The sequence below is a fragment of the Taurulus bubalis genome (genome assembly GCF_910589615.1).
Source record: "Taurulus bubalis genome assembly, chromosome: 15".
NCBI lineage: Eukaryota > Metazoa > Chordata > Actinopteri > Perciformes > Cottidae > Taurulus > Taurulus bubalis.
In genome coordinates, this window is record NC_136603.1 from 18,236,918 (window position 1) to 18,262,641 (window position 25,724).

The 25,724-nt window shown below is 41.1% G+C and overlaps 1 protein-coding gene across 1 annotated transcript in view; it reads left to right on the forward strand.

Moving 5' to 3' along the window:
- The first annotated feature begins 847 nt into the window (after nucleotides 1–847).
- col5a2a (collagen, type V, alpha 2a) overlaps nucleotides 848–25,724 on the forward strand; it is a 37,411-nt gene continuing 12,534 nt past the window's right edge. Inside the window, exons 1-19 of the mRNA XM_079230766.1 lie at nucleotides 848–1,047; nucleotides 17,382–17,627; nucleotides 18,411–18,430; nucleotides 18,534–18,566; nucleotides 18,675–18,707; nucleotides 18,983–19,036; nucleotides 20,470–20,562; nucleotides 21,036–21,107; nucleotides 22,607–22,651; nucleotides 22,785–22,838; nucleotides 23,081–23,134; nucleotides 23,811–23,864; nucleotides 23,981–24,034; nucleotides 24,129–24,182; nucleotides 24,350–24,394; nucleotides 24,674–24,727; nucleotides 24,941–24,985; nucleotides 25,223–25,276; nucleotides 25,539–25,637. Of these exons, the coding sequence (XP_079086892.1) occupies nucleotides 957–1,047; nucleotides 17,382–17,627; nucleotides 18,411–18,430; nucleotides 18,534–18,566; nucleotides 18,675–18,707; nucleotides 18,983–19,036; nucleotides 20,470–20,562; nucleotides 21,036–21,107; nucleotides 22,607–22,651; nucleotides 22,785–22,838; nucleotides 23,081–23,134; nucleotides 23,811–23,864; nucleotides 23,981–24,034; nucleotides 24,129–24,182; nucleotides 24,350–24,394; nucleotides 24,674–24,727; nucleotides 24,941–24,985; nucleotides 25,223–25,276; nucleotides 25,539–25,637 (1,254 nt within the window). The 5' untranslated portion in view covers nucleotides 848–956. The remainder of the gene's footprint in view (nucleotides 1,048–17,381; nucleotides 17,628–18,410; nucleotides 18,431–18,533; nucleotides 18,567–18,674; nucleotides 18,708–18,982; nucleotides 19,037–20,469; nucleotides 20,563–21,035; nucleotides 21,108–22,606; nucleotides 22,652–22,784; nucleotides 22,839–23,080; nucleotides 23,135–23,810; nucleotides 23,865–23,980; nucleotides 24,035–24,128; nucleotides 24,183–24,349; nucleotides 24,395–24,673; nucleotides 24,728–24,940; nucleotides 24,986–25,222; nucleotides 25,277–25,538; nucleotides 25,638–25,724) is intronic.

Below are 25,724 nucleotides of genomic sequence, written 5' to 3' on the forward strand. Positions count from 1 at the left end.
TATATCAGTGTACTACATATCCCATTTGGAACTTTATAGAACGTGTCATTGATAAAACACACTTAAACGATTGTTTATCAATCTAAATTGTTGATTTCTAATCTCTGCGATGTAAAACTGATATTAGCGCTAGGAGGAGTCCAGGTCCTCGCGATGAGGGAAGAGGTGTTGACCCCAGATTTTTCTCTAAATTTACACTCTGGAATCCCCATCATGACCACCTACAGCCTTGACCACCCACAGTGTCACACTCACTTCAGATGCTTTCCATCTCTCTTTCTGCACTTTCAACTGTTCAACTCAAGGTATTTAATAACCAAACAAATCAACGTGCAATCTCATATGCTCCAATTTCTGGACTACAATTCCCCATCAGAAAACAGTTTAGTTATAAACTCTATTCTTACTTTTAATTGCCCAGTAAAGCTTGATTCTGAGCTTAGTGTGTGTCTTGTTTGGTGCCCCAGAGACAGCAGTAAAACAGCAGTTTTATGATCTAGTTTAGGTAACCACTTCTGAAGCGAGGCAAAAAATCGGTGACACCTCCAGACAAGTAAAGTCATTTTTTCCTTATCTTTTTCCCTTTGCATCTTCCATCGTGAGTTACAACTATTGCATTGAGAGATAGCCAGACGGACAAAAGAATCACTGGAAAGTATGAGAACTTGTGAACATGGGTGTAGTTCTCCCACAGCCACAAAAGCCTGCGAGAGGATGGTTATGGGAGAGGGCTGACAAAAGGGGGAGGAAAATTAGGCTGGCCAGCATTCTTCTCATTTAAAGCTGTAACTACACAAAAAAGCACTCACGCAGTCTGGGCTGGGTCTGCTTGCTGCTTACAAGGAGAGGTACTCTTGTACTCATGGTGGTGCAGTGATAACCTGAGTGATTTTAAATTTTCTTCTTTTCATCCTTTTTCCCCTTGCACAAGGAAGGCTCATGTCTTTTTTGTAGACATGATGGGCTCTGTGCATATAAGGACTTTCCTTTTTCTGGTAGTCTCCGTGGCTCAAGTTTTGATTGTTACAAGTCAAGATGTGAACAGTGGTAAGTGAACCCCTGTGCTGTCTCTTTTAACACAGAATTGCTGTTGAGTACAATGTGTGAAGGTGTCTGATGGTTGCCCTTTGAATGGACTGAATATTTTAGCTTGGACTTTTTCTTTGCGAAGAAGTGATGTTCTTCAATTCCCTTTTTTTTGGCAGTGTTTAACAACAGACAGTGCTTTATTAAGAACAGACAGTGGTTTAATAACATAAACTCCTTCAAGTGTGCTTTTGATTAAGGGACAAAGCATTTTTGCTCACTTGATATTGTTAATTTCCTGGATTTTTTTTAAATTGTGAATCCTCCTGGCACATGACCTAATTTGTTTTACTGAAAATGACTGCATGGAACAAGTATGTTAGATCCCTGGTGGGGATGATTGACACAAACATTGTGTGTTTATTGAAGATTATAGCTTAGAGAAGATTTTAAAGATACGAGATCAGTTCCAATGTGGATAATCTGCAATTGCCAAACAAGCCCCGTATGTCAGCAAACAGTCCTGTGGACATCTGTCAGTGATTGCAAGTGATGTCACCCTCAGGCACTGAAAATGTGCAGAGGGGGGAAATGAGCACCTTTTTGCGGTTTTGCATTACCCCTGCACTACCCCACCACTTTGGAACATTCATTAAGTGTTTCCACAACTATCTTTTTCCCTCGAGACTCCGTTGCACATCTGCGAAAAGCATTTCAGCACCAGAGCTTGCGCGCCTCTGAGGGAACACAGACTGCGTGTTAATTCAGGCCAGATGTGAGGAGACGCGAGAAGGTGGAGATGCTGTCGGGTTCTCTAAGTCACTCGGTGTTCTGCAGGACCGCCGGTGTCTTCCAACAGCTGGAACACCTGAGTGTTCTCGTTTTACTTGAACTGTGCTTCCCCCCCTTCTCTTTCAGCCGTGAGTGTTTGATCCCTTGTGTCGTCACGGGGGCCGTGTTGTTCCTACATATGATGTCATGGGGCCACAGTGAGCCCTGGAAAGTTAATTTGATGGGCCCCTGTGGATTTATGCAGTGCAGCACGGACAGTGCTGTTTATTTTATGTTTAAAGCAGTCTTTGCCTCTGGATGATTTAAGTTTTCCTTTTCATTCGGTCATTAACTGATATTAGTTTAGTCTTTAAGTTCAGTTTCACATGAAGCAGAGACAGTTGGGTGATAGCATGGCACCAGGTAGAGCGCCACCCTGTGGTGAATGCAACATAGGGCACACATTTGACAACATTGCAGTTAAAGTCTGTACTGTGGAGACTGCAAAAGAAGAAACAACTGCACCAAACTGTCTGCTGACATCAGGAGGGAATAAAAGGTTTTTTAAAAGTGGTTGAATGTTTGTTTTAAGTATGTCAGAGGCTCTAAGAAACTTGTCTTTGTTCATATGAAACAGCACAGTGATCGTGCAGGCTTCTTTTCCATGGAATAGTGGTGGGTGAGGCAATTGCCTTTTGACCAAATAAAAACAGTGGAAAGTTCATGGTTTTTGTAGACTGAGGGAAAATGTGGTTCACCAGCGCGTTGAGACAATGCACATGTGTGAAGGGTGGGGGGTTGGGTTGGGGGGGTTTCAAGGCTCGTTCCAAACAATGACCAGTTGGTATTGTATGCAATGGTTTTTAATGCCCAGATGTTTTTTGTTTGTTTTTTTGTTGCCATTCTACATTTCACTCTTTAACTCGGCTGAATAGAGAATATGCTCACCCTCTAATACGGTGCTGTGAGGCTCTTCACCTCAAAAACGAATAGCATGTAAAACCATAGCAGCACTGGGAGATCGCATACACCCATGGTTACAATTACCAGTGTTACACCATTTAATTGGGGCTTTTATATGAAAAATAAAACTGAAAAAATTGAGTGTGGTTGGATGTTGATGAAACTACGTAATTGCAAGCAAGTCTCATTCTCCATTTTGAAAGTATCTTCTGAAAAATAAGTCAGCAAGTCTATGTTGAGGCCATGGAGGTTATTGGAAAGATATCTGAGGGATCGCACTTTGTTGGAATTTGCAAAATCAAAGATGGTGCTATGAAGACTTAAAACATGTTTAAAGCAAATGTTGAATTTTTTTTTGTTTAAACATCCATACGGCTCAAAATTAAAGTCACATGGCTGGCTGCACATGTGCGGAAAGTTTGCAAAAAGAACATAAGTTGGCAAACGAGATCAAGGAGCAGACTTTCAGCTGGAAACGGTGACGCCAGTTTGGATTACCAGAGTGAAAGTATCGTACATTCCCCGTACAAAACCTGCAGCCTGTTTTGGAAGATCCAAAAGTGTTCAAATGGTATTTAGGGTAAGGTTTTAAGGGATGTGAACATGGAAAAAGGAAGAAAAACAGCAATGGATCACTCACTCCTTTTACAAAAAAATCACAGCCTGTGCCCACAGTTTGAATCATGCCTCTGCATGTGTGTGTGTGTGTGGATACCACTCCTCCCAGACACTGACATAGCTGTAAAACATCTTCAAAGATGCCACTTAGCGCCTTACATCAAAGAGTATATACACTCAGTCTTTGTGAAACCAGTGGATCACTTCAGTTTGGGAGCAGAGTTGCATTTGTCTCATCATAACCAGGCTTTTGATAGCCGTCGAGCAGAAAAGTAAAAATCCGGTTCTCCGAATCAACAAATCCTACATGAAGTCACTCTGCCTTCCAAATTGTTTCCAGTTGTTGTTGCCACATCACTGACGCTGTTTTCTACCAAAGCTGAATCGTCCAAACATGTGAATTCAACCAGGTCCACAGACGGACATGATTGGAAACACATGCTGCATTTTTGCGCAATGACTTAAGGGGGCCGGGCTCACCGGATTGTTCATTGTCTTGAGTTACACGTTGGAGGAAGACAACGTTTTTAACCGTCGTCTGAAATGTGGCATCTGGTGGTGAACCTGGAATGACTTTGGTGGCATAGACGATTGAGCTGAGAGATTTCCAATGCCGATAGTGCCATGTGAGGAGTGGGACTACTCCATGGGAACTACATAGAAACCAAATAATTTCAGTCAGCAAAATGGAGGCTTGAGTTGGGGGGGAATCACTTCCAGATGTAAAAATACTCTCTTTGGCAGTATTCGGAAAATATAAAACAAATAAAAACGTCTTTGCCTTGAGTTAGTAGGGGAGGATGGTAACTGGCTGATGTAAGACATAACGTGTCAATATTGGTTTAGGGGGACTTGAGCATGGATGGATGTGGGACTTACTCTCTGATGGTTTGCCTAAACAGTTACACTGAACACCTCGGCAGGTTCAAGTTAAAGTGGCTATTTGTTCAAAAGCTATGCAATTATGGCTCCGCTGACGGGCTTCCTGGCCCTTGAATGGCACTTAGTCACCGATCTGCCCTGTCATCCTGTCAGCCTGTCCCTGTGGGAGGATGACAGGACCGAGCCTAAACACACAACGGTTTGGATTCCATGAGTGCTACAATTGTCTTATTTCCATTCTAACAAGGTTCGTTTTTTTTTGTCAAAAGAAGTTGTACTCTTTTTTTTCCCCAAAGTTTGAGAATGATGATGTCATCAACGCTACCTGACCTTGGGCTACAGACTTATACTTTTTGTATTTGGACAGAAACTTGAAGTTGTGCATATGTGAGACAAGTAGGGTCTGAAGGAAGATTATATCCTGTTGCATCATGGGACATGTAGGATCAAGGTTGTTTGTAGCTTGAACCACAGTAAGGATACAAAAGATATGCTGCTTCAATTTTGACCATTCATGTCTCTCTTGTGGGTTTCCCAAGTTTATTGAAGTGCAGTACTAAATTGTTTAATTTAATTTAAATGTTCATAACAGTAGTGTTGATGTTACAAAGATTTTTTGTTAATTTAGGCAAACATGAGCTCATTTAAAAAGTAATATTGGCCATGCCCAAATGCCAGAAAAGCAAACATGGCCTTTGAGAAAGCCTGCTGTGGTACAGTGAGTGTTGATACAGCTGGTTGTAGTTCCTCCAGAATATCAGGGGGACGTTTGCCCTTTGGAGCTTATCCTCTGTGTGTTGGCAGGTCTTAGTGTAATACAGCACTCCCTCTGAACATGTTTTCTATCTCTGCACCGGTAACTATTTCAAAGGCTGCTGTAATTGCTTTAAATCTTCCAATTTCACGAGATGGTATATGTCCCATCTGGGAACCTCTCTCTCTCTGTGGCCAAGTGCTTCTGGCCAGGTAATGATTTGGCAAATTCAGATTAAGTTTGCTGTTGAGTGATTTTTTTTAGTGAAGCAAAGACAAGTGTCATTGTCATGATAACTACCTTGAGTCATCTTTTGTTGTTTCCACATCCTTTCAAAGAGCAATGAACTGTTACTAATTAAAGATATGCAGACATTGATATTGGAATGTTAAACAAACTTAAAAAAATATCCTAAACAAATAAAACGTACAATGCACAAGTCTCATAGTGGTAATAATAAAGTGTTGGTGACAAAGCAGTTGTCGAGGTCAGCAAAAATTACCACGGTCATGTCCAAATAGACAGATAATAGTTGCATAATTTGCTTTACATGTGATGCCATCTAAACAAGTTGCACAACACTTGTTTTCCCAATGTAATCTTTTCCTTGTAAATTCTTAAAAATGTGACAATACTGTCTTTCCGCTTCTGAAGCACTACTTGTTTAAGTCCCACAACATGGTGACCGTCGGCCATAATTGCAGGTCTTGGTCAGACCAAAATTCTAAGTTGTAGCTAGGTTGTGTATATTACAGCTGCAGAGGGTGAACAAGTGGAGATCATGGCTGACGAGAGTTAACAATGTGGTCGAAGTTATGTTCAGGCTCTTAACAACTCGGCGCACGGTTGATTGACTCAATGGTGAAATGGCTCTTTTTTTATCATTTTTCTACCCATGTGGTCTTCTTGTAGTGGAGCTGAAGCAAAGGCAATCACATTACTGCAGTGGGTTAAAAGTAATGACATCAGTCTTCTAGTTAAACAGTGGATTTATTTGACTTCATGTTGATTGTGTATGATGGATGTCTTGACTGAATTGGACTACATATTTTGGGACTCCACTATTCACTGTCACGACTTATGTACTCCTCATTTCTCCACCAGATCAATGGGAAAAAAGTCTTACAACAGAGAGGATCGCTGGCAGAAATCATCATTATAATGAATGTTCAACGGCCTTATATAGTAAAAATAGATTATCTCCAAGGGGCTCATGTTCAGAAGGAAAAAATATTAGGTTTAGTAGAGTTCCAACACACATAGTGCTGGAGTCTTTACCGTGCAACACTGCCAGAACTCAGCAGAGGAGAAGATGTTTCTCGAAACGTCACTTACTATTAAATTCAGTTTATTTGCAAAGTAGATGCATGAACAGCTTCAGTTCTGTGAAGCACAGAGACATTCAGAAGAGTTCTGAAAAGGAGATTCTAGGTACTGGATCATGGTCCGTTGCATCAAAATGGGCATTGCTCCTTCAGTCCTCCATTTGACAAACTCAAAAGATGTCCAGCAGAGAAGTAAGTCATACAGTAAAGAGAAGGGTGCATTCTTTTCACACAATGTGAGTCTGTGCTGTCCCTTGTCCACTGGCTGCAATGTCCAGTCAGGGTTTCCCCGAACAGAGTACGTCTCACACGGAGCCAGACCTATGAGATGTGGAAATGTCTGCTCGGAGCCGGTGACTCATGGCTACCGTTTAACCTCGGACCATTTCACCAAAGGGGGAAAAACCTGCTGCAGAGAAGTGACGGCCTTTGGAGAATAACATCAAGCGCCCTTTTACTGCTTTAAAATCCTATTCGTATGAATTCAATAAAATACATGATATGCACTTTTGTAAATATACTAGAATTAAAGCAAAGCCGCGGGTGTTTACCGAAAGAAAGAGCATCCTGCAGAATAACCTTGTCATTGCTGTGGGTCATGTCAGTCTTTATTTACCTGCACTGAATCAGAGCGGTTAATTATAGGCTTCTAGTCTTGATTTCCATTTAATCTCGTGCCCCCTCTTGTTTCTGAGCCGTTCACTGATGTGGCCTGTTATTCAGTGGGTTGAGCTTCAAACATAGGATAAGACCGGAAAGGAGGGAACTTCATTTAAAAAAAAAAAAAAGCACAGCCCTCAGAGAGGAGGGAGGGGGGTTGAAAGAGAAAGGAGGAGGAAGATGAGGACAGAGGAAGAGCATTAGAGCTGGAATCTATAAAGGAGGAGAAAAGGGAGAGAAAAAAAACCAAGAGCAAGAATGTGAAAGGGTGTGGAAGACGCTGCAATGGGGGAAGCCCAGAGGATTGTTTGGTCTTTAGTCTCATTCTCGACCCCCTGCTCATCGCAATACCCTCAAACTCAGGACACAGGAACAGAAACACAGGAAGTCATGCCACACTGGAATTTCCTCTGGAAAAGCATGTGGCTTTTTTTGATTCATGGTCAAAAGATAAGACCAACATGAGAATGCAACTTTTTAGTTTTTTTTAAAGATTTTTGAAATCTTTGAGTGTGAATGTTTGCCTTCTCCTTGTTCCCATAAGCAAGTATAAACAATACAAGTTCCCTAAAGACATGTAATGGGCATAGGCAAAGGAATTGTGTACTGCTCAAAGCGTAGATGTTGCTTTTCTAAGCCTCACCCAGCTGTTGATGACACGTTGAATAAAGTATGCATCTGTTACTGGTAGACGGGAGGAGTTTCAGCAAATCGACTGCAGCAGATCTGCCAAGACGAAATCCTCTGCTGGCCACTGCTGATATTGTAACAGCCTTCTCAAGGCGCTAGCAGCATCGCTTTGTTGGTTAATGCAGTTTGTTAGAGCGAGAGAGAGAGAGAGAGAGAGAGAGAGAGAGAGAGAGAGAGAGAGAGAGAGCGAGAATCAGAATCGACTAACATACACTAACCCGTTTAATGACCATCCAGCTGCTGGTGGAATTTGTTATCAGTGACAGCACGGTTCCATTGTTATTGCAAAGATGGCCAAAATAAACTTCTTTCCTCTTTTCAAGTACTAAAGTGTGCTTGTTATACTGAGCGGGACATGTTGCAGTTTGCAGAATAAACTTGAAAGGATTCACGGACTCATCAGTGGATATTCACCATCTGCGTACGGGCAAAAAAGGTGACAATCGCGACGGCCATGGTCCGATGTTGGAGTGAGTTTAACAGCAACAACCTTTTCAAAAGCGATCCGTGTGGCCGCTGCTTTGCTTGACCTCGGCGACCTCACTGTGCTAGACAGTACATCGTATCAGTGCCCTTCTGACCTCATTCCCTCTCTCTCTCTCTCTCTCTCTCTCTCTCTCTCTCTCTCTCTCTCTCTCTTTGCCTCCAGCATTTACTAAAAAGATTGCAGGCTGCTTCAAACTTCAAGGGCTCCATTCAGCAATAAAGAGAAAGTGATAAATTCTGTGCGTGTCCCTCCGGGGCTTTGGCCCGAAGTGATGTCCCCACAGTTAGGGAGGTGTTGACCCCCTCTTGAGCTCTTTTCTGTGCTCAGTTATTTTGCCAGTGTTAACCACGGCTATCTCTGGCTACTGGCCCGCAGTCACAGCTCAGTTCCTCTTTAAATAAGGATGAGTCTTCTACAACTAGGGACAGTCCCAGTGGGTTCCCAATCAGTGGAAAATGTTTAAGTTACGATCGGCAGACTTTAACCAACGTGTTGACTTTCCAAGCGGTGATAGTAGATGTCTGCGTGGAGTTTCTAACACGAACAGTTGATGCAGTTCACCTGGAATTGAGTCAAGGTTTCCATTCCTGAGATGATATTGGGCCAACGCCAGGGTCGAACACGTCTCAAAGTGTTTGGAGGAATCTTTGGCCTGAACATCTGCTCACCCACTGTTTGCTTTACAGATTCAGTCTGTGCTTCCAAAAGCCCATCCACAACATTGGCTTTGTGCGTTTGGGTTTCAGGCAGTACTGGATCCCATTTGTGAGATTGCATATCTGTAAATACAATCAACTTACATGACTTTAAAACAAGCATCTTCCAGCAGTGTTTAAAAGAAAGAAAGAAAACATTTGTTGTGGCATTAAACCCTGTATTCACTCCCCTCACCATTTATACCTTAAAATACCTTCAATTATTACAATTATTTATCATTATAATTTTCTTTTTCAATGATAGAATGTAAGGGACATGACATTAAGTTGACTGTGGGTTTAAGGCCTTTTTAAAGGCTGTTTAAGAGGACTTGATCCCATTGTGGTACTCATTGCTCAAAGTGAGAGATTATGGGACATTCACGGTTAAGAGCTCCAACTAAAATGTTAAACATAATTAATGTCAAGCTTTTCACCTCACTCTTTATTTTAAATATTTATGGGAAAACATCCTTTGGCCGAAGGCGCTGCACGTACACGATACAGCATACGCCGGTGTTGTGGCCTCGCGGCGAGGAGTGTGGAGGAAAAGTCCAAAAAGGGGGATAGTGTGCTTTGATAGGGATAAGGAGGAAGGGAGAAGGATAAGGAGGAAGGGAGGGAGATTGGAGCGCTTGACGGGGATATGAGAAAAAGCAGGCTAATGCGAGAGGAAAAGTGGGATTTAAAACCGAGCCCTCCGGCAGCCATTCGGTCTGAGGAGTGGAGGCAGCGTCCTCAAACCGCTGGAGCTGAGGTCAGACAAAATGTGGAGGCAATAAATGTCTCTTGCCTTTGGGGTTGCTCCTCACCACGGATTCAGGACGCCTCATAAAACAACTCAAAGTCCTTCCCAACCCGGAGAACGGGTGCACATGTATATTCCATCAGCGTTACGATCTATAGAAATGTTTCTGAATAATTTATTAAGGCCTCTGTTCGACTTGAAGTTGCAACCACAAGGCAACTATGTTGTCCGATGAGCGTGATGTTGCCGATGGTTGATTTAGGGACAAAAGCCACAAGGCTGAACAGAGGGAAATGGTTAGCAAGACATTGTGTTCATCGCCTGTGACTGCGTTCCTCTGCTCACATATTCAAAGTGAAAGAGGGAGAGAACAGGTAGACGTCTTTCTTTTGTGCCAGCACCTTCGGCCTGCACTTGAAAAGGCAAACAGATGTGATGTGATGGGAGTTGCAGACGGCGTGGCTCGCAGCGCCGAGCATTCGTTTTAATGATTTAAACTGTCGGTCAGCCCAGATGTTTTCTGATTCAGCCCGTGTTTCACCACTCGCGTCATTTCAGAATTCATGCTGAGGTTATGAGATGTGAATCTCTGAGATTACTGCCACCACCGTCAAAAGATGACATTTGAAAAGAAAAAAAGAAAAAAAAGCCGCTGTGATGTATTTCCAAAAGCAGTGTATCCATTTCTCCGGTTAATCTACAAATCACGGCGTCAGCAGTTTTCATATGGGTCTACGTCTTTGTTGGAAAGTAGCTCAAATGGAAACTGTTCACAGTGAGGTCTGTGGCTCATCAACAGTAACTTGGAGTTGTGTCTTTTATCTGATGTCATGTTTTGGGGGGGATTTAAATATGAGCAAAAAATGTAACTCAGCTGCATTTTAATTGGGGTTGCGGCAGATTTTTAAAGACTGATACCGTAAAATCAGTCAATTAGAAAGGGTGTGAGCTTATTTACCGCTAGCATAATATAAGCATTATAAAAAAAGGATGATTATTATAGTCACATTTTTTTCTTTATTTCTCAATTGAACATTTAGTCTATGAATATAAAGTAACAAAACTGATATATTTGCTACTAACAGAGTTTGAATGACTGTCTGGAGCACTTTCCCGAGGTACACGAGGTAGCCTGAGGAACACTAAGTGTAACTGCTGCGTCTAGTCTCCTCGATGGTGTTGTTTTGTTTTTGTTTTTTGTGCAATTTGTCATCAGCTTTAGCTGACTACGTTTAAAATTGAGAGTCATGATTTAAATTTGCACGCAGCATCACATAGCCAGCTGGAGGCAGATGGGGTACGTACGGGGAGTTAAGTAAATACAATTTCAGAAGTTAAAAAATGTTTCTTTATGTCGTCATGTATGAAATGACCCAAAATGAATACTGTAAGCGGAGTACTTAACTGTTATAAGGGAAATGTTTAAACAGCATTTGTATTGGAACGACTCAGTCCCAACCGTTCACAGTTCATATTTTATGACTTTATGACATTTTTTTTTGTGCTGAACTCTCAGTGGAACAAAGATAAGAACATAGATGGCGTGTTGAAATGGAACGTACCGTCCTGATAATGCCTGCATCATTTCACTCTCCATACATCGAAAGTGTGTTGCCATATTGTCTCCAGCCACATCAACAAATGTTATATTTCATTTCCATTTATTTTTTTAAACACAAAGGCCAGAAACCCTACTCTTCATTGTGTTTCTCTGTGTTTCAGCATATTGTGCTGAAAGCAGCTTTCCCCTGAGATCCTCTGCGTACAGAATCCACAGTTTATTCTTTCACATCTGGCTGTGTGCTCAGTTGATGTAAAACACCAGGGCGCTCTGACCCCGTGTATATATTAACGCTCTGCTCTGGGAAACTGGAATGTTTGACGTCACCCATTTTCCTTTGCTGCTTTTACTTGTACATGGACCGGTCCAAAAGTACTGACACAATATGTATAGTTATTGGAACCTGACAATAAGTCAGTGAAGATTAGATGATGACTGTGTGTGTTTCTGCTTTTGCAGTAAACAGTTTTATGTTTGAATATATGGCCAAGCCCTGAAGTTTAATGTGTATTATAGCAAATGTGCATGTTGTTGTTTTTGTCTATGAAGACTAAGTGGTCCTCATAAAGGAAAAGTTGGAGGAAAAGTGTAGCACATTGTTCACATTTAGAGTCAGTGTGTGTTATTTAGCTTGATCAATGCGTGCTGGATCCAGCTTGAGAGGATATGAAAACCAAATGTTTGACAGTTTACCAGAACTTTGCATGTGCTGGTGAAAATCAGAGCATTAGTATAGCAGCAAACAACTATTTGCTATGGAAAAAGAGGATACATGTCTTCCTGAGCAGAGAATGAAATCCTTGTCTCTCTTGGGTGTGTTGTAACTCAGCTACATCCAGCCGTGCGTGCATGTTAGTGCTTTAGAGCTGATTGCACTGTTAGCACCGTTAGCTGCTAGCCGCTTTAGTTCAGACGTCTCCATGTTGAGAGCCGTGTGGAGGTAACAGAAATGCTCTGGATTCGGCATTGAGCACCTCGAAGAATGCTTCACTGTAGATCTAGAACTATAACATAAGGGAACGATCTGTTGATGGTTTAAACACACACATGTTTACGTTCCACGTTTGTTATGATAAAGTACTGCAAAGTATATGCTATTTATTAAACAACCTCTGTACGCGCCATGTGTCTGCAACATTTGTGATGCAGGATGCAAACATAAAGAGCGGATGTGGTCACATTGCAGAACCTTCACATTGTAAAACTTAAAGGCACACAAAGAGGAATAATCCACATTAATTCAACACATGACCTTTTCTTGTCTGGAGTAGAGAGTTCTTCATATAAAGTTTAATGAAGTACATGTCATGCCCGACCAGAAAAAGATTGTCCCGGTGTTGAACTTTGACCCTGACCTTGGCAAAAGAAGGTCCGGCCCTCCGTGTTTGAAGAACATTCACTGTTTAGTCGTGTGTATTTTCATTTTTTAACATATTGCGTTTTCTAGCGCTCTCCAATTACAGCAAACTACTCATTTTAGAGCGCGCCATGTGTCGCACAACACACTATTGTATGACTACACGCTGTAAAAGGCATTTTCCATATGGCATCTAGACCCGTTTGATTGGTACATCAGTAAGAATCTCTCTTTCTGTTCCAATATATCCTGACACTGGCAGTGGGAGTTGCCTGAGAACAAGTGGCCACATGAATGATGCATCCGTTAACGGCTTGGTCCCTCGTTTACAGCTAATGTAATTGATCTCAGGAAAAGGTTATTTTGTAGATTTATAATGTGTCGATGACTCTGAGAGGCAGATTTAGACTTAAAGGACCAGTTGTGCTTTAATACATACAGCCATAAGAATGAGCTGACTCCAACCCAAGGCCACAGAAAGCAGCCAGAGAGATAAAGAGGCGAGGAGAGGGGATGAGTAATTTAGCAGGATCTCACCAGCCACGGCTGGACGTGGGATGGGAAAAGTGCGTCGTAGCTGTGGTCGCCTCTTTAAAGGAAGGCCCACTGGAGACGGGGCCTGATGATGGAAAAGCCGAGACATGTAATCAGCGGGCTACTTATTCATTTCAACTTTTCCTGGCCCGAGTTTCTTACCCCTCCCTCGAGATACAGAGCTTTTGTTTGTGGAAGCCGAGGTGCAGGGCGAGCGTGTTCAAACCAGAGCCTCAATTCAGATTTCCATACAGCAAATCCTCAATGCAGCAGAACATTAAAACAGACACGGGATGGGTGATATTGGGGTTGCTTCACTTTGAAGCGAAACACTGTGTTGACATGACCTCGACCCATTACTACGCAAGGCTTTTGGACTAACATATAAAAAGGCCTCCACTGATGTTTGTGGAGGTCACTTTGCAGAGGGAAGATTTATGTTTGGCCGATACACCAGGGGGTTTCAGAGCAGGAAAGAGCAGCTGCGGCAGAGCTACCCCTCAGCAGCTGTAACTCATTTGCATCTGGACTAGGAATCAGGCCGTACTCTCGTTACTCTCACTGCAGTGAAGAACTGGTTCAGACCAGGACTGGTAACTAACGTCAGGAGTGGTATGCTTTCGTGAACTGACCATCCAGTGGGAACTATCTCTCTGAAGATCGGGGGGCGGGTGTGTGGCCATAAGTTTGGGGGCCGCACTGGGAGACCCACTCGTCTTTTCTTTTCTTTTTTTCGAAAGGAAATGAGAGTTCCAGCTTTATGTGACTCATTGTTTCCATAAGGTCATTTTCTAACCCCTTCCACTTGTGGCTGCCATAGATTCTCCCCAAACACTGCATATTATGAGTGTTTCCATATTAGCCAAGGAAAATCCATAAATTATCTATTTTTATTTATTTATTGTCTCCTCACATTTACCAGCTACAAAACATTTGTGGCACTGCGGCATTGCCAGGTTCTTCTTTTTCTTCTTCTTGACGAGTGCCATGACTTCTTGTGGATTCTGTGTTATCTGTCTGATGTCTGGCGATGGCCACAGAGGACACAAATGAGTCATGTCGAAGAGCTCCAGACTCCCATGTCTCAAACCAAGAGGAGGAAACCGTCTGCCGCAGCTTCTGGCTGACTTGTGGAAAATCAAGCAGTCACCGTCGGAAGGGAGCATGCCTTTTCGCCGTTGTCACGGTTAAACTGTGTTTTTACGGCGTTTAAAGTGTGGAACCTGCAATGAATTAGCTGAGGAGGGGAAAAAGTGAACGTCTCTTTCCTCCTCCTCCTCCTCCTGGAGGACCTCCTTCTGTTCTCAAGGCTTGTGGTGTGTTTTTTGTGTGTGTTTTTAAGACCGCTCTAAAAACCCGACTTCTCTTCCAGTAAATTTCAAACGTTTGAAATACAGGAAAAATCTCCTTCCAGCTATGTGGCCGACAGCTCGGCCAGACATCCCTGGTGGCGTGACGCTTTTATGTCCCAGCCGTGAAAGGCCCTAAAGTTACGCACAGCTTAACTGCTGTACTCACCTGAATGAGATCCCAACAGATAATGTTTGAGGCTGCAGAAGCAATTTAAAGACATGTTCACAATAATTCAAATCCAGTCAGTGTTAAGTACTAAAGCAGAAGAGGACAGACACGCTTGTTCTTGTGAAACAAAAAAAAGAAGGAGGAAAAAAGAAACCAGATCATTTCAGTAAAAAAGAAAGAAAAAGTTTTCCTTCCAAAAATCAAGGTTTATGGTTAAAACGATTCCAAGCGTCTCCACAAATGAAGAGCGATGCACTCTGTGTTCCAGGACGTGCTGTTTTTCATTTGGAAAGGCCACAACCAGTGATATGTTACTGGCTGTTTAATCACAGGACATTTCAATGCTGGACTTTTTGATGGAACAAAGATCTCACGGAACCAAGATGGCTGTAAACATGTGCCTTTGGGTTGTATTTGGAGTATTGATCTTCTAAAATAGATAAAGAGATAAAGTCTGTGCCGCTATTGTGGTTTGTTTCTGTGTGAGTTCATATGTTCACGTGAGTCAGAGCTATAACTGACCTGTAGTCAGACCCCAATACTAGACTAATAAATATATAGATGATTTACCCAACATTGTGTAAACAGTCTTAATGAAGTTAAAACAGAAGTGCTGTTGTTAATCGTCATCATTAGGAGTATATTTAAAGTATTGACTTTTATACATAAGTCTTGACTTTTTAAACTATATTGCAAGATTGCATTACATATATTTACATGTGATTTTCATGATACTAGCATTCCTACAAATAGAATACATTTCATCATGAAAGATAAAAATGGAGAAAAAAAAAGAATAATCAAAACTAGTTGGGAAAAAGAAACAGTCTGTACTTTGTGTGTCTATGTTTCTTCCATGTCATTGTCTGAGGTATTAGACATTAGACTGTCTGATTACATGGTACAGCCTCAAAGCTTGGAGTAATTCTAGGTATTCCAGAGGTCCCAATGATGTCTTGTTAAGGCAAGATTAAATGCAATTTACCAGTCACGCCCTCCATCTATATGTTAGCCTTCTTTGATCTCGTACCAGGAGTCCCTTTGCATCCCACTGTACCTGTTTCATCACATTCTACAGAGGCGGCTCTCCACATTACATAGGAATAGTATTTATGTTGATGAGTGGCTGAAAATATGTTTTTGTTTCATAATCAATCGCTCAAAAACTGAAATGAAAGCAGCTACATGGAATTTAGCCATGATTCTTTAATATTTACACCTTTATTTACACCATTTCTATATATTGCCACTGTTAATGAATATGCATAATATATATATATATATATATATATATATATATATGTGTGTGTGTGTGCTGAGGCATTTCAGCTCAGAGCACTCGTTGTATTTGTATCTTCCTGTACATCTGTCCTGCACATCTGTCCTCTGTGTATATATTCCCAGCTTTGTCTGACACTAATATAAATATGTAAGGGAGACATGTTAAAACATGTTGCCTTTTACATAATGCCTCAGGAGGGGTAGGCCTGCACTTTTACCTGATAGTTCCTGCTCTTTGATTGTTTCCTGGAAACGTTTTTCTGGAACCATCCAGACTTTTTAGTGAGGTAGAATGAAGTCCTTAAATTAGCCTCTCTTGGAATGATACAGAACGGTATGAACACTCCAGCAGTACTCAGGGCTCCTCTCGGCATCTTCCTTTTCTCCTGCAGCTGGCTAACCTGACTTTACCTGCAGTCTGAGGCTCAGAGCTGCCGCCTGCTGTTTATATCAGGAACAGGTGAAGTCTCTGCAGACCTGAGAGAGGTGGGCTCAGATTACAGAGTCCTTCCAAACAGGCTCCGTGTTAAAGAGAGGTCACGACCCGCACACATGTAGTTGTCAATAAAGTATAAGGTACCACATAAGATATATGATGATCTATGTTGAGGTATTTGGGAAGCGCACATTAGAAATATAAAGTCAACTTTCAAAAGTGGGTAATAAGACATCTTAGGAGTTGCTTCATAGGAGGTTGCTGGTTGTTCCTCTTTTGAACACGAGTCAAGCTGCATCTGGAGGAAATGATGTCATGTCTAACGGCTGCAAAGGGGCATGTTACCCACAGCTTTATCTCTATGCCGGTGACCGCAGAGGATAGTGGAAAGCTTTGTTCCGTTTAACACCGTATAATGAATTTAACAGCATTTGTTCCCTTTCCATAATTACTTTTTTTTTTAAACTTTTTTTGTGTTGGATAAATTGTTCCCTGGCGCTGAGAGCAGCTGTTGAACAAGACAACCTGAGATCATGGTTTCATTAGCTTTTAAAATGTGTCATGATTTCTTTTGCAAATATAATCAAACCGGATAGTAACTCAGCTACTGCTCCCACTGAGACAGCCACTCCCAGGATGTAGAAATGCATTTCAGGCCTGATAGAAATAATGCTTCATGTGCTCAAAAGCATCAGGGTCTATGTGGTAGCACCACCCGGCCTCATGACCTTAAATGGAGGGACTGGATAACAGGATGGATCTAAATGGAAGTTCATTTTCTGCTTTCCTGGTTGAATGGGTGAAGAACATGGGAATTATTCCTTGTTATCTACTGTCTTCACTCGTAAAGAACATGTTTATTTTTCAGTTTGATTATTTTTCAAGATGTACACAATATATAAAACATGTTTATCCTGTCTTATCTTCAGTTTTGGGGTAAATGTCTCAAAACAACCGTGAATAAAAAGATTTTTCGCAAACCATCATTTGATGAATACAGGCCCACTTGCTTTTAATTTGACTGACACAAAGTTGATAAACTAACAGTCTCCGTCACCTCTGTGCGTCCCAGGAGATGACATGAGCTGCACGGCGGACGGCCAGGTGTACACCAACAGGGACATCTGGAAGCCAGAGCCATGCCGGATCTGCGTGTGTGACAACGGTCAGGTCCTCTGCGACGAGATCCAGTGCGATGAGCTGACCAACTGCGAGAAGATGGTCATCCCGGACGGGGAGTGCTGCCCGGTCTGTCAGTCGGACCCAGGGACCGGAGGAGGAGGCGGCGGCGGCGGCGGCGGCCAGGACACCTTTGGTGGTGAGCTGCTCTCTGGTGTTGTTTGTCTGGTTGAGAAGTGAAGAACACGTCAGTGTTTGGATGTGTTTTTATTTCATTTGCTACCTTATATTGTGGAGGGCACAATGACACAACCATGTTTCAACACTGGCAAAAAATGTATGATATATATATATATATATATATATATATATATATATATATATATATATATATATATATATATGCATACATATGTATATATATATTTGTATATATATATATGCATATGTATATATATATATATATATATATATATATATATATATATATATATATATATATATATATACACATGTATATATATATATATATATATATATATATATATATATATATATATATATATATATATACATATATATATACATTGAAGAGACCTAGTTAAGGACAAGAAAACAGGAGAAAACATGTTCATATTTGGAATCAATAATGATAAAATCACCATGAATTATGTTTTTGACAGGTCTCTGTGTTGCATGTGAAATATTCAATTCATCTGTCAGAAATAATCAACAAATTATTGCCGTTAACGAGCTGTTGCACGGGAAGAGACGTGTGCTCAGAATAAGTGTTAGTTGATCATGCCGCCTTTGTTTACTTTCTCCCCGGCATGGTGATGATATATGAGTCTCTTTAAGATGTGCTACGTCGCCGACTCAGCATTCTCCGCTTTCATACCAATTATTTTTTCCACACATATTCCTGACATGCAGTCCAAGATTCACAAATAATGTGATACTTTATGTCTTTTTCTTGTTGTAGGTGGAGAAAGGATCTACAAGGTAGGCTACAGTTTGGGCATGTTGTGCTGTTGCTACTTCATCTTATGTTTGCAGCATCCTGGAGTATGAGTTTGAAATGTTTTGTTGTTCATCTGTTTTTCAGGGTCCGAAGGGAGAACCCGGGGAGGTCCCACTTGTGAGTGTTTGCCAAATATAAACTTATTAAACAGGCCTACAGCATTTGTCCCAAAAGGCAGCGTCTCAATGCAGGTTATAAATAGTCTATTTGATATCTTCCCCGCAGATCACTGGTATCAGAGGCCGGCCTGGACCCATGGTGAGCACCTTGGTTGTTTGTTTCCCCCAAACCTCTTCTACAAACTGCATGTGTGTGTAAATGTTCAACTACCTGAGCTGACACTAGATGGCATAAGAGTACAGTAACCTCCTGCATAGCATCACCTTACAAGGACTTCTGCACAGCGGGGTAGTCCTCTAGTCGTATGAGTCACTGTGACATTTTAAGTCACCCTGTGGAAGGTGTTGTTGTGATGTGAATGCAATTGAATCACTCCCAGGACTTATATTGGTTCTCTCTGTTTGTCGCAACAGGGTCCTCCCGGCCATCCAGGAGACAGAGGATCTCGTGGAAACAAAGGAAGGCCTGTATGTCACATCTATAAGTCTCCACACACAAACACTAGGGCCCTGTGTTGGCTAGTGGTCTAATCTGTATTAATATGTATATGATGATGCACATACACTTGCTAAACTCTGATTAGAACTAATCTTAGATTAAATTAAACCTTATTGGTGCAACTCAGCCTTAGAGTACAACTCTGTACTTAATACTCTGAATATCGTACAATCCTAGTTTTGTGTCTCAATAAGGCTGCACGAATAGTTCAAGGCTGCATTCATAACGCTGACATTCACATTTTAAATGGACATTTTTTAGCAATTCTATTCATTGTGTTTAAACCGAGTTTGTCTGCACAGTCGCGGTTGCAGATCAAGCGACACTATTGTCATTGGTATTGTACTATTGGTGAAGTCAGATTCCAGTGGTGCCTGCGTAGGATTGTGTATGACCTGTGCGATCCAAACATTTCCAATAACTCCTGAGCTTTGTTCAGTCCGAAAGTCAAAATATAATGAAAAACGACAGATGTAATCATTTCAAAAGTCAAAGTTCACAGTATGTTTTTATATTCTGCTTCAACCATATTTTTGTATCGCTTTGCCTTTAAAAAAATGTCACTGCTGTCAAAAAAACGGTTTTCTGCACACAAAGAAAGGCTTACATTTGTATTACCGTGGTCTCACAGAATATTGGATTAGCCTGTTGCATGTTTTTATGTTGACTAAACTGACAAGTTACTTTGACTGGTGACCTTATTATTCAGACTGATACTTTGATATTTGTTTTTTCATATTTCTACTTAATGGCTTTGAATATATACATAATCCATTGATCGTTCATTCTGCTCTTTAAAACAGCATTCGCATGACATCTAGTCATGTGACTTCTTCTTGCTGGGGTCATGAGAATGACTCCTCATTATTCCATATTCTGTCAAAAAGTATTCAAAATAAAATTCAAAAATATAGACTGGAGTATAGACATTTTTTGGTTCAAGGGCAAGCGACTAACATTAAAAATATAATGTAATGTGCCAAGCAGTATATGTGCTTTGCAAGCAGAAATGTAGCAGGTTGATGAATGAATGTGCCCCTCTTGCTGGACTTACAATACAGTCCAGGACAGGAGGGTGATTTATTAGTACATAGCATATGGTGTTTCTCCTGTACTCACTTTACAGCTCATGATTCATAAACTAACACAAAGTAAACTGCATCAGCTATATCAAAATGTAAAGACATTTTAGCCCAAAGCTCCACTGATCAATTCAATCAATCTATATTTCAGTGTTTAGACACAACCCTCGGGGAAAAAAAACTATAAAATCAGAAAAGAAACGTATACACAATTTTTTCACAGCCACAAAATAATGACTCAATGTCAGATTGAGCATAGTTATGAAATGGTTTTCAAACGAGTGAATCAGCAACTCTCTCTCTTTCTCTTTACTCTCTAGGGACTGCGAGGCTCTCCGGGTTATGATGGAGAGCCTGGTATACCAGGTCAGCCTGGTGAACCTGGACCTCCCGGACCTCCGTCGCACCCAGGAGTGAGTTGTGCACTGAGGGCTCCCACATGTCATAAACACACATAACCTCAAGCATGTGCTAGCATGTACAGTCAGAGCATACAGGAGACAGATTACCTCAAAGTACTGCTCACACGCCTTAGAAACACATGCAGAATGAACCAATACTACATTTTAAACTCTGTTGTAATGTATTCATCTTCACTCATCCTGACATGAAGTTAGCACCCAACATTGCACATCAGCCGAAACTTAGAGCAAAACATCTGCTGGACCTTTTAGTGTAGATGGAGAGCAAACAATACGGTGAACATGGGGGCATATTCCTGCACAAGAGGACTTCAAACTTCATATACTTGTACTTTCACTCACCTCACTGGTGCAATTTAAATCAATTTGCCATAATTCTACCTGTCCCTCATGTGTGTATTGTTTGTATCCAGATTTCCTTTTTTGTTGTTGCCTAAACTGGAGGTTGTGTGCTTCCCATGCAGGGCCTGGGATCCCAGATGGCCGGAGTGATGGATGGGAAAAACGGACCTCAAGCCATGTTGAGTGGCTCAAGGGTAAGAGGATGCTATCAATATATAGTATGAACTAATCTAATCTGTCAATGTTTTGACCAATAAGCCAAAATGCAGACAGATGCACTATGTATCTTTCAAAATTAGATTTGATTCTGGATTGGAAGAAAACCCTTTTTCTGCTTGTAGCTGTGGTTGAGAATTTTTGCACTGGTTTACCAATACTTATTTGTGCATGAAGAGATCTGTTGCACTGATTGTGAAGCACTCTGAAACATTGCGACATAAATAAAGTTGAATTGATTTGACTAGTTTTTCAGTTGTTTAAAACCTGATATGATGGATTCTCTGCAGCTAACCTTCAGTCAGGATAAGTGGGTTCGGGTTGATGCAGGGCGGGAATTCCACAGTACCCATAGAGTCCAGTAGAGCAAAGAGCCTGTGTGAGTTAGAACAAAGGTTATAATAATAAACCCTAGTTCAATAAGCACAGGCGGAGCCCTCAACCAAGGGGACCCTGCCACTCTCACGCCGCTCGCTGAAGAGGGTACACTTGACAGCGATGTGTGCTGCCTTTTATACTGTGGGATCCAAACGTATTTGGGTAGGCACGCCCTGATTGGCCGGCAACACTTACGCACATTTTCAGGGGGATTGAAGGAAAATATTACCAATAGAGTCCAGTAGAGGGCTCTGCTTGTGCTTATAGTACAAGGGTTACAATATTTTAACCTCCTATTTGTTGAATGGAAACAGAATTTGTACAAGTCCATGGTCTCTATAAAGTAAGGGAACTTAAGAGAGACATTTTTTCTTTAAACAAAGGGCCAACATTTGTGCAGTAGTAGTATACCAAATATTTCCCATGATGCAAGTTGATAATTGTTTTGTTAATTCCTTCCTGTGTAAGCTCTTCTTTAATCATGAATATTATGCAATACATTTTTTTTATTTATTGTTGTTGTGATATTATTGTTCAATATGTTGTAGAAGTAGCTTCCTGCAAAATATTGGAATTATACATACAAACGCACCCTCTCAGACCTTTGAAGCCAATGACTTCAGATTAGGAAGTCTTTACTCTTATTTCAATTATAAAGTAGATTATACATGTTCAATAGCATGTAAACTAGCACACCACTAGCCTGTGCTTGTAATCTAATCAAATTTAAGTGACAATTTCTAAGCTTAAGGGTTTTATTTCTTAATGTGCTTGACCATTAATCAAGTGGGGAATGAACCAGTTACAATTACATAACTATTGTCTGTGCTTTGGCAGCCATTTGCACATGGGTTCATAGAGTTTCTCTATTAAATTTGAATCCATCAAATAAATCCACATTTCCAATGGCTGTGCAAGAGAGCGTAAATCAGTTTTGTTTGCCGGAAGTATTGGATAATTTTTGACTTGGAAGTCAACATTTTTCTTTCATAGGAATGAACGTGGCCCCGCCTCCAACTCAGTATCCATTTCTCTTCCTATATTATTGGATTAAGCTGATTTATGTTAATCATTTGACTGTGCATCATGTTTGTTATAGGGAGAGGCTGGAGCAAGAGGACCTCCTGGGCCAAGTGGGACACCTGTAAGTCCACGACAAGCTTTGACTCTCAATGTGCAGTGAACACTGATAATACTTCAATGGCATTTTATGATTTTGTTTTGTTCCCTGTTTATCTATAATCTAATTGTTTCATTGTTTCCCTCACTCCTCTAAGGGTCAATCTGGACCCCAAGGACCTCCTGGAGATCTCGGCGATTCAGGGCACATGGTATAACATCAATTATCTGTACAATTTGTGCATAAGGCCAAATCACCAAGACACATTGTCTGGTTTCACGTGGGATTTACATGGAATTGATGTTAATTTTGGTATGCTGCTTGCTTCAGCGGCACCCCAAAATTAACATCAAAACGTAGTGTTCATACACAGCTGCGTTGGCCTGGATACATAATAATTGAGCCCTGATGGGTTGTTCCTGGATGTTAACATTCTGGCTGTGACTTTTTCAGGGTCCAAGTGGGCAAAGGGGACCGGATGGCCCTCCAGGGAAACCAGGTGAAGATGTAAGTCGGCTCCGGGACAAAATCACATTGTGTCTAATTGAAGGATGCACCAGTTTTATGTCTGAGTTAAAGTGAAAGGCCACTCTACCAACATTCACTTTAACATGTATATTAGACTTTCTGTAACTCTGTGCATTCAGCTAGAGTAAGGCTAAAATCAGTAAGATGGTTGGAAAAAGGTGTAAATCTATAACAAAAATGGGTCATACAGTGAGATAGGCCTGGCTGCATTTATGATAATGTGAAAGTAGAAGAATCTGGAGAAACAAGGGGGTGGATAGCATACCCACAAGTGTTAATGGAACTGTCAAAGTGTTTTGTTTTATTACACACATTAGGCTATCATCAGTGAGTCCATTTTTTAAACATGTTTTTATAGCATTTTCTATGTTTTCTTTTCATCGGTTAGTATAACAAAATGAAAGACTATATTTTCCTGAAGATGTCTATGTTCCCAAACATCTTGATGAGTAAAAACAACACGATAAGAGAAAAAATAAATAAATCCCTATAACCAGCTCTGCATCTCAGTACAGTATACTTTCAGATGGTCCTTGTACAACACAAAATGTGAGAGAAGAAATGTGATGTGCGGATTTAGTGACATTCACTTTCACCACGAAATGTTTGGCACCCAAACAAGTTTGTAATATGTTAGTGTCATGTTCTCACACAGGGAGAAGCAGGCAAATCAGGAAATAGTGGGGAAGCAGGATTCACTGGATCACAGGTAAATGTTCAGTCCTTTATGCCTCCATCACTTAAATGCACACACTGCACACTCGTACTGTTAGTGCACCTCCAATAGATATAAATGCCAATGCTGTTCTATGTAACATATTTCAGGGAGGCAGAGGATTTCCAGGAACGCCTGGGCCTCCTGGTCTGAAGGGTAACAGGGTGAGTAAACCAAAGTTTACAAATTAAAAGTATTCTTATTCCAGAATACATTTCAACACATTTGTTAAGTGTTTTTCTTCTGTTTCACTAACAGGGCCATGTTGGAATAATTGGCCAAAAGGGTGAAATTGGAACAGTTGGATCCAAGGTAAGTTTGTATGATTGGTTGAAAAGCAATTCTACTATAGTTGGTGAAGTGAAACCTGTTTGACTCATTTACTATATGAATTAACTGCTTTGCTAAATGCCTGTGAAACACCTCGCCATCTTGCAATCATATTTCTAAATCAGTATTTATTGCTGTGGTTTTTGTAGGGTGCTACAGGACCTTCTGGTCCATTGGGAGGGCCTGGACCCATGGTAAGTTATGATCTAATGCTTACTTTTTTTTTAGAGAGGTAGTGAATTCCTAAGCAGGTCTGACACTTGGGAGTTTGTAGCAGCCCATACAGATTATATATTATGCAGAATGTACGTGGACTGCAGTACACAAACTTCTGCATTTTCTGTCTACCCCTATCTTGAATGGGGCAGGGCTATGTACCCGGTGCACTGTAAATAACCCTCTGAACGTAGTAGCTTTATACTTTTGCATTGAATGGAGGGCAGATGTAATTTATCACTGTCTTCGTATAACAGGGTCCTGCTGGGATGCCGGGAGAGAGAGGGCGCTCTGGACCTGGCGGTATAGCAGTAAGGATAATATTTCTTATCACCAGAAACATCTGCTACCATGATCATATGTTGTTGTTTCTGTCACAGATTTTAAAAGTAACTTGTGGTCGTACCGTACTGATATGTGTATCCTTTTTTTTGTCAGTGGCAGTTGTCTATAACCAAAGGGAGGGCCTTACATGAATGTATAACTGTGCTTTATAAGTCAGAGTGATACAATTTGTCTTTTAGGGTAAACGTGGTATGTCTGGTAACCTCGGAAAGCCTGGTCCATTGGTAAGTCAGCATTCACGATGTTGTATTATTGTGGATTTACTGTACACCTCAGTGGCTGTCTTACATAGCTTAGCATAAACATGCATGTACCATTTAGGTGGATGAGAGTGGAAAAAGCCACTCATCACCCTTTTAAAATGTGCATATTTCATTCAATGTGTTTGTACATTTTCTGTGTGGATGCACATTTCCAGCGTTTAGTACTTACGTCTAATTGCCATTATTGTTGGGTTAAAGGGTCCATTGGGTCTCAGTGGTCCAACTGGATATCCAGGAACACCAGGAATGAAGGTATGATCACTAAAACACTCCATATGCTCATGCTGAAGGGCTCTTTCATAACTTTCCGATGGAAAGTGAGTAATTGGTGTCTTACAAATCAATAATTCCTAAATTGTCTCATGCACTCGTACTGTTTTCTATTACATTACTTATTACAAGTACCTGTTTATTTTTGAGACCTATATATGGATGAAACTGATAGTAAATTGTCAATTGTACCAGTGTCAAATTTCTTAATATAAACTGTACTTAATGTAATGATCTTCAACAGGGACAAGCTGGCCCAACTGGAGTACGAGGTCCAGAGGGCCCACAGGGACAGAGAGGAGAGAGCGGCCATTTGGGCCGAGCGGGACCTGTTGGCCTCTCGGTTAATTTCTTACTTTACTTACACATCACAGTTCATCACTATACTTAACATGTCAACATGCTGCTCAGTGCACTGTTTTGATGATCT